General features: G+C 40.2%; 1 protein-coding gene across 1 annotated transcript; it reads left to right on the plus strand.

Annotated features, from left to right (window-relative positions):
* The first annotated feature begins 948 nt into the window (after positions 1-948).
* Positions 949-8,220, plus strand: LOC147904911 (protein DA1-related 1-like). Its single transcript, XM_087389129.1, has 12 exons — positions 949-1,081; positions 2,500-2,625; positions 2,767-2,860; positions 4,933-5,065; positions 5,254-5,374; positions 5,560-5,643; positions 5,808-5,927; positions 6,050-6,262; positions 6,397-6,459; positions 6,666-6,784; positions 6,946-7,004; positions 7,273-8,220. The coding sequence occupies exons 2-12, from the start codon at positions 2,524-2,526 to the stop codon at positions 7,566-7,568; spliced, it is 1,404 nt and encodes a 467-aa protein (XP_087245255.1). The 5' UTR covers positions 949-1,081; positions 2,500-2,523; the 3' UTR covers positions 7,569-8,220.
* The last annotated feature ends 780 nt before the right edge of the window (positions 8,221-9,000 follow it).

Raw genomic sequence — 9,000 nt, forward strand, 5'->3', positions numbered from 1 at the left:
GGTAGGTTTGTACCTGTCCAACCTCACACTTTATTTTATGCAATTAAAGTGAATGTGTAGTGCTCTCTCACATTAACTAGAATCTTCCAGTACTTATACCGCATGCATGTTGAGGACAAGAGAAAAGAGGGTGAGTGGAAAACCTTCATAAAGGATAAAGTGAAAGATTGGAGGAGCAGATGAGGAAACGTCGGCATGGAATAAAGGGAGAGGGGGTAGATTGGAGGAGAGTGGTTTGGACCCCAATTCTAAAAGAGAGAATGAAAATTATTGTGTTTGCATGACACTAAAGGCATCAAAGAAGGAAAAAGGAGGTGAGAACAAAATATTTTTTTCTTAAAAATTCAAGTCCACGTGTTTGGAGCAGTGTTCATAGAGAAGTTTGATAGAGAAACCTACAACTTTCACCTTGTAGGTTTTTCCCAGAAATTTTCAAATTTTGAGCCCAAAATGTAACTAAAACATGAAAGTTTTACGAATTTTTTGAAATTGCAAAAATAAAATTATGTGTTAGACTTGAAAGTTTGCTGTTTCATTGTACATAGTTTGTGGGTTTTCTGTGAAAATTGGAGGTTTTGCTGACAAAATTTGTGTGTCGTTTTAGCAAAACACGACGAGTTGTTGGAGGCTGTGAATAAAAAATTATCGGGTAAAAGTAGAAATGTTTGAAATTCACCAAAGAGTAAACATAAGAAGAATACACATTTTGAAATTCACCCAAACGCCTTTTTTTTTTTTGGGGGGGGGGGGGGGGGGAAATCAAAATTGTATGAAAAGGGAAAAGGACTTCAAAATTGTATGAAAAATCACCAAAAAACATTAAACGCACTGATGATGGAATCTAGCTTTACACGTGGAAGGAAATGAGTGAAAGAGAAATTTTAGGGATAATTATGGGAATCTTTAACTAGTTGACTCCTTGCAGTTGCTCTGCGAGCTTCGTTATCTTCTAAGTTCTCATCATCTCACCTTTCAAGGTCTACTGATTTGAGGTGTAGGCTGTTGCTACTGATCCGCTTCATCTTCCTTATTTCAATTGCCTCATCGCTCTCTGTTTGTTGCAATTCAGACGATACAGAAGGTATGCTTCATTCATCCGCCCTCCCGCCCTTATCCACAACCGCTATCAATGACTTCTCCTCCCTCAGCTTTCTTGTATACTGAACGCCTTGGGATTTGTATCTCTTGCCGTCCAGGCCAACGGAAGATAAGCTTAATGCCGTTTCATGAGCGCCCACTAATTACTCATCCGGCTACCAGCCACGTTTCGTAAACTGGTCCGATTACAGTGACGCATCTAGCAGGCACGTTCTTGCCAGCTTATGCGCAGCCTAGCAAAACATATCAGCTCAAATTGTTGTGCTCGCTCTTATCTCTACACTTTCTACTCTGTATCGGAGACGAGGACGTCCCTGTGCACGATGCTCGCAGTGTGTATTCAATGAAGGTCAAATCTGTTTACTTCAAACCCAGTGCTCCAGAAATTCGATTTGTGTAAGTGTAGCCATTCCGACTTGTAAGAATAAGGCGTTTGCTCTGTTATCTCTGGACTAGCAGAGGAGCGCCTCATCCAATGGGGTTGCAGCACAGGCACCGCAGCGGCATTGGAGGAGGGCTTATCATTCCATCCTCCCCCTTCGTTATTAGGCCTTCTCATTTTCGTTTTCCACACCCTCCGCCTCTCAACTAATGCAAATGGAATTTGCATATCTTGTTGGGAAGGGGGGCAAATGCTATATTAATACAGACCAAATGATCAAGCTTAAAGTCTAAGGAACCAATTAGAGATCTTATCACACCACTGTCTTAAGTAAAGATGATACAATTGATCCTCTCATATTGATAAATCTGTTGTCAATATTAAAAGAAATTATAACTGCGCACAAAAACCCTAGACTTGCCGAATTTTGATTGTCAGTATGGTGAATGGGTTGTGTTCCAAAGGCAGCATCATGTACAGGTAGGATTCATCATCTTTATGCAATTGCTAGCACCTTCTACCTGCCAACATAAAAGATGAGAATTAGGTGTCCCCAAGCTGTTTTGCTATTTGTGATGAGAAACACCATGCATTGATATCACAAGGGAAGTGATTGTTTTTAATTGTTGTGAAAGGTTAATCAATTAGAAAATCCCTTATTGTCATCCTCACTGATGCTAGATGTTTAATGTCACATCGTACAAGTGCATGTGGATGCTTTATGAGTGACTAATCTCCTTTTTGGAATTTAAACTTGCCTTGTGTACATTCAACAGTACATGCTAACTTGACAGTGCAAAAAAGGTATAATAATGGCTAGTTATACTAAAGATCATTGACAATTTCATTTTTGTGACTTTTTAAATTTGACTTTCTCTAATGAAGGTTGACTTTACAGAAGCAAAATGGCCTTTATGAACTTATCTGATGTTTGCATCCTTGATGTGAGAATCAAGGAACTAACAACTACTTTAAAAATGCGTTGGTAACACAAGATTTTACCAAATGGTTCATGGCAGTTTACCACTTGAAGCGCTAGAATAATGCAGTGGCTTCATAAAGTTTCCAGTGGTCCATCTCTCTATAGAGTGGGAGAATATGAGAGTACATATGATTACCATCACAAGGACAGAGGCCATTATAGAGTGAGATTTCCAGCGTCTGTCAGCTCCAGTTTATGCCTTTCTTTTGTTTTGCTCAAGCTTGGTATTCTTTGGTGTACTTTTAACATAGATACTCTAGTTTTACGTCCAGCTCTTGTTCTTAGAAGCGCAAGAAATGTGCAGGACCACAAATCCAGACAGCTGATAGAAGATGAGGAGCTTGATGAAGCAATTGCTCTTTCCCTATCAGAATACGAATACAAGACAGGAAAAAAAGGTATCAAATTGTTTTACCTTGGAGAACATGCTGTTTATACACTGAGGAGAAAATGATGTCAAATTGTTTCATCTTGGTGGACATGCAACACTCGTCATGGCCAAGAAAGGGCTAGTGAAACTTCCCAACTCGCTTGATATGGAAGACAAATAATACGTGCTTCTATTTCAGCGTTAAAATCCCTGGATAACTGCCCTTTCCTTTCCCAATCCACCACCATTTCTGCTTCTCTCTTTCCTTCTGGTTCATAAGAATCCATGCAAAATCCTCTTGATAGCAGAAACATTTCTGAACTCCAAACCCCCCAATTTAACTGGAAAAGTATCTTCAAGTTATCTTCAGACAACTGATTCCCCCATCTTTTTCCCTTTTTCCTGTGATGTTCTTCATATTTGAGAATTTACAAGTTCTCCTTACAGATTGTGGAGTGACTGAATTTATCTCACATTCAACAACTATAATTGAGACTGTATGATACAAACTCCAACTTTTCCATGATTTAGCTTGTCTTTGAAAGGCTCAAAAGGCTCCTTTCATCTCACATGTCAACAACTAAAATGGAGATTGTATGATTTAAACTCCAACTTTTCCATGATTTAGCTTGCCTTTGAAAGGCTCAAAAGAATGCACAACCCTTTCTTACTGGATTGCTATTAAACATCTCGTTCTCATTCACATAGAGCCATGTGCTTATCTGGCCAAGTCTGCCCAAAACTGTTCTCCAACTCCACAGTATATATCGTCTTGATTCTAACACACATGTTCTAGTTCATGTGGCACAATATATTTTCTGATGTCTACAATGAAGCAATGGCTACGACAATGATACTTTCGCAACAGGAGTGACATCCAGACAGTGAGATTAGCGTGTCATTGGTGCCCTCCAAGATCCTGGCTTGGAATGCATGTCTTTGTGAGACTCTCAGTTTCCCAATAGGTTTCTAACATCACTGTTGAGAATGGGCGTACCTATATTATAAATGCAACCAGCATACTGAGTCTATCATCTTTGCCTTCTACTGCATCTATTAAATGAACATCTCTCTCTCTCTCTCTCTCTCTCTCTGATGGAGAGAGAGAGAGAGATGATGATGATGATGATGGAGAGAGAGAGAGAGAGAGAGAGAAAGAGATGATGATGATGATGATGATGATGATGGTGGTGGTGGTGGTGGTGGTGGTGGTAGTATTAACGTCACTGCAGAAGTAGCTCATCCTATGAACCATAAATATGGAGTAAAAGCCGCAGTGGTTGCTACTGATAATGAGTGCACAACCAGGAGGATGCTCAAGGAGTTGTTTCCTTGCCTCATGCTTGGGTGCTCATGCCTGGGTGATATGTGTCCTTATTGCATCCATACTGCAGTGCTAGGAGGAAAATTGGTGTCCCTCTAGAATGCGGTCAAATCTATCCCAGATAGGAGAGTGCATTGTATTTCTACAAGGATGTGCTGCTCCGTACCAACCAATGCCTAAACAACTTAGGAGATACACCCTCTCATCCCCGTCTCAGATGGTTCCAGCAAAAACCTTGCCTTGTATGAATGATTTATGGGCTGTGTGGAGGATCTATATGTATGCTCCTATAGGTGTCCTGTGAAAGGCTACCTTCCAACCCCACATAGCAGGACTGGTGTGAAGAGAGAGAGAGAGAGAGAGAGAGAGAGAGAGAGAGAGAGAGAGGAGTTTTTTACTTCGTAGCAACAATGCCAAGGAGCCTTAACAGGCTCATCCGAAGCGATCCGCAGGGATCGAACACACACACACCACGACACGAACCAGAGCCTCAACCACCAAGACCCACACTTACAAAAAAACTCTTACAAAAATTGGAGCGCTTCAGGTATGAACCCTGAGATAAATGGGTTGATCCGTTGAAGCTCCACCATTTGGCTTGCTTCTTAGAGAGTCAGCATTCTTTCTCGTAAACAAAATTTTCTTCAATATACCTGAAGTGAAGCCTGCTTTTTTTTCCAGAGTTTACGACTGCTTCTAGAACAAGCTTACAGAACAGGATGAGTTTACTTCACAATTGGGAAGCTGTATGGATGATCTAACATTGAATGCTACAGTCTCAGGCCATAATTCTGTATGGGATGATGCTGATGAAGATTTGGCAAGAGCATTGGAGGCAAGTTTGGATCTTAGCCTGCCATCGGGTAGACCTAGCCCCGTACCATTATACCATGTTTCTTCACGAAAAAGGTGAATGCAATGTTCACTTAAATTCTTCTGGGCAGGGAAATTGTGTTGGAATACCATCCCTGCAAATTTATAGACCTAATTAAGGTGAACATACACTGCATCAAGTCCAAATGTCCAAACACACTGTGACTAATCTATGTGTTGATTGTGTCTAATACATGTTTACTTAATCAAAGCTTGCATCACAGAATTTGTGAAGGTTGCAAGAGAGAACTTGGTTCTGGGCGGTTTTTAAGTTGCATGGGGGCTGTCTGGCATCCACAGTGTTTTCGTTGCCATGCCTGTGATACACCTATCACTGACTATGAGGTATAGCTTGTTGGGCTTCTTCACATAGAATAAAAACTTTAAACAAGCTTTTTCTTCTGTGTAAGATTGCTCTGACTGTGCCATAAAAGCAACCACATTCTCCACTTCTAGATTTGTAACAGTTTCTAGGTCAATATGTTCAAATAACTGAGATGCTCCTGATGCACATTGGCATTATTGTGTAGTTCTCAACGTCGAGGAACAATCCATACCACAAGAAGTGCTACAAAGAGCTGTTCCATCCAAGATGTGATGTTTGTAAAGACTTTGTAAGACTTTTAAGTTTTAGCCCTTTCATTCTTATTTTGCAGTTGTTCAAAGGATTAAGCTTAAAACTAGTTGTGTTCCTGTTGATTCTCAGTCATGTTTGATGCTATTTAAAGCAGCAGTGGAGCAAGAGGAAATAATCCAGTCTCACAATTTCCACGTGCAGATTCCAATTAATTATGCAGGCATGATAGAATATAGAGCTCATCCATTCTGGGGACAGAAATATTGTCCCTCACATGAGATGGACAGCACCCCACGATGCTGTAGCTGTGAAAGAGTTGAAGTAAGCACAAGACCAGCAAAAGAACTTTGAACTTTTCAATTGCTTACAAACTCATTCTAGATTCTCTAATCTGCATGATTTTCCAACTAACACGTTCAGATATGAAAATTATTTCTTATCAGTCTAAAGATTGCCAGTACATATCCTTGGGAGATGGGCGGAAGTTATGTTTGGAATGTCTACACTCAGCTATCATGGACACTGGGGAATGCCAGTCCTTGTATCATGAAATTCGAGACTTTTATGAGGGAATGAACATGAAGATCCATCAACAGATCCCAATGCTGCTAGTAGAACGACAAGCTTTAAATGAAGCCATAGAGGGAGAAAGGGAGGTGAGTTGTTCTCGATATACATGCTTTCCTCTCATAATTCGTTAGAGTGGGGATTGAAGTTTTGTATCACGCACAGCAATAACACACTCTCTCAACCTTACATATTGCTGGTTGCATCTCTCTGTGCTTAGCAGGGGAATCACCACTTGCCAGAGACAAGAGGCATATGTTTGTCAGAGGAGCAAACTGTCAACCTCGTAAGCCTACCATATCTTTAACTTGGTTGTAGCTGGATTACCTAACTTGGTTACTTGGAGGTCTGCCAAACAGAGACTTCCATAGTTCTGAGTTAATCAATTGCTTTATCCTTATTGTGATTAGTCTGGAACAGGATGTATCTCAAGCGTTTTCAGGAACAGACTTCTTAAAGTTGATCTACTCTCTCTTGTTTTACACCTTACAGATATTCAGACGGCCAAGGATTGGTGCTGGTAATCGCTTCGTAGACATGAAAACAGCACCACGAAGGTTGAACCGTGAATGCGAAGTGACGGCCATCTTGGTGTTGTATGGCCTTCCCAGGTATTTACAAATTGTCAAAGAGGTCTTTGAGCATCTTGTTTGAAGATCAGGCGAAAGTGTTCATGTATCTGTAGTATTATGCTGAATCATCATTGTTTGGAAATTAGACACTTATTCAAGTTAAAGCACATGCTGAAACAATGATGTTCTTCATGAGCCAGGCTACTTACAGGATCAATATTGGCACATGAATTGATGCACGGATGGCTTCGCCTCAATGGTTGAACTCTTTCTTCCTTTTATTCTGTGATGTTTTTTGAATCATATGGTTGATATTGCCTGTCGTTAAGGATACAAGACAGCTGCTATGCTGCAAGAACATAAACAGTATTTAGAATACACCGCCTTTAAGCGACTGAAAATTTAGAGTGATTTTCCAACACACTGAAGAAATCATCTCCATTGCTGCAGTATTCTATTATCCAGAATGTGTTTTTGTGAACGAAAGAGATGCCACATTCCATAAGCGTGCATGGGTTCAATTGCAGGTTTCCGTAATCTTTGCCCCGATGTAGAGGAGGGAATATGTCAAGTGGTCGGTCATATGTGGCTCGAGTCTGAGGTCATGTCAGGTTCAAGCAGCTCCTCTTCTTCATTCAAAAATTCAAAAGCCCCCAAGTCTGACTTTGAGAAAAAACTGGGGCAGTTCTTTCTCCATCAAATTGCCATGGACCCTTCACCTGTGTATGGTGAAGGCTTTCGAGCTGGCCATACTGCCATGGTGCAGTATGGCTTGAAACGAACATTAGACCATATCAGGGTGACAGGAGGCTTTCCTGTTTGAAGGTATCAAGTTCAGTTCAAAAAACACCACTGGATGGATGAGAGGTTGAGCGCGGACATATGCTCATTGATCTGCTCATTGTAAAGAGCTTGCGAAGCCGAATCTTTAGATATAAAGCTCAAATGGTTGTAAGATTTTCATCAAATGTGCGACTGCACAAAGAGATGAGGCATGGCACTCTGCCATGTGTTCTGAATAACAAAGCCATGTGTTCTGAATAATAAAGCAGTTATTGAAGGTCTGAATGCCTATGCCAGTAGGAATACTCAACAATTACTAGTCTCTAACACTAGCTCTGCAAATTGTTATCTGAATATACAGCACACCTTCTCCATTAAATCCTTAAATTGGTAGCGAGGCCTCCACGACGTCCTAGACAAGAGCCGAGTAGGATAAAAGAAGCAAGAAGGGCCACCAACCTCCAAAATCCTAACCACTGATGTGGCCTTATGCAACATAACGGCGTACAATAGTGCCCCATCTTTCAATGCGCTTTTCAAACCCTCACTTCGAGGATTACACAATAATATTAAGGCAGATTCTGGCATCAGATAAAAGAGTATGTTTTGAGATGAAAAAACCGGTGTTTGTCCTGTGAACTCAATTCTGCATATTCTGGCAAATTTTGTATGTTTTGAGATGAAGAACCCGGCATGACTTGGAGACTGTCCTTAATTTGATTGGTGATTTAAATGAATTTAATCGATCTTTTCAAATAAAAATCATTTTTAAAAGACTGATCTTTTTCCCTTTGTGATTGGTGGATTGATCAGTGCTTATCAAAACATGGCTTTCTCCTACTTGTATATGGCATATATCCTGAAAAAAAGTAAGATACTAAGTAGTATATTCTTGGTCATCTAATTACCACATTTTGTGAATAAGAGTAGGAAACTTTAATTATTTAAATCATTTAACTCACATTAAATTGATTTAGTCATACTTATTGAATTAAACATTTCTCCAAAAAATTCCAGAGAAATTCTCATGGGCTAATTCATTGAGATAAGAGGAAGTTTTTTGACCATCAAGAAGACTTAGTGGAAACTTGAGAGCAAGTCAAAGAAGGAAAAATATCCAAAAGCTAGCATCCAATCTCCACTACTAAAGCACAGACCAGTAAAATGGCTGGTGCCAACAAGAAGGCAAATAGTATCCAATATCCCTCATTGAAAAAAATGATGTGTCAAGCTCTCCTCTTACCATTTTTTGGATGAACAGTGCCTTAGTACTGGCCCTCATCTAACCTAATCATTGGCTCTCATAGTTTTCTACGTTCCACAAAATTTTTGGAAAGGTTTACAAATCAAATCGAGCTCCCAATTACCACCTAATGACAGTGATAGCTTGTAATGTGCATTCCGAATTCATGAAGGCCGTTTCTGCCATGGATTAGTGCTGAAAAGTTGCCCCCCTTACCCTACGCTAACAA

This window comes from Dipteris shenzhenensis, chromosome 2, assembly GCF_047967505.1.
Source record: "Dipteris shenzhenensis isolate YYH24624 ecotype China chromosome 2, Dip_SZ_1.0, whole genome shotgun sequence".
Taxonomy (NCBI): domain Eukaryota; kingdom Viridiplantae; phylum Streptophyta; class Polypodiopsida; order Gleicheniales; family Dipteridaceae; genus Dipteris; species Dipteris shenzhenensis.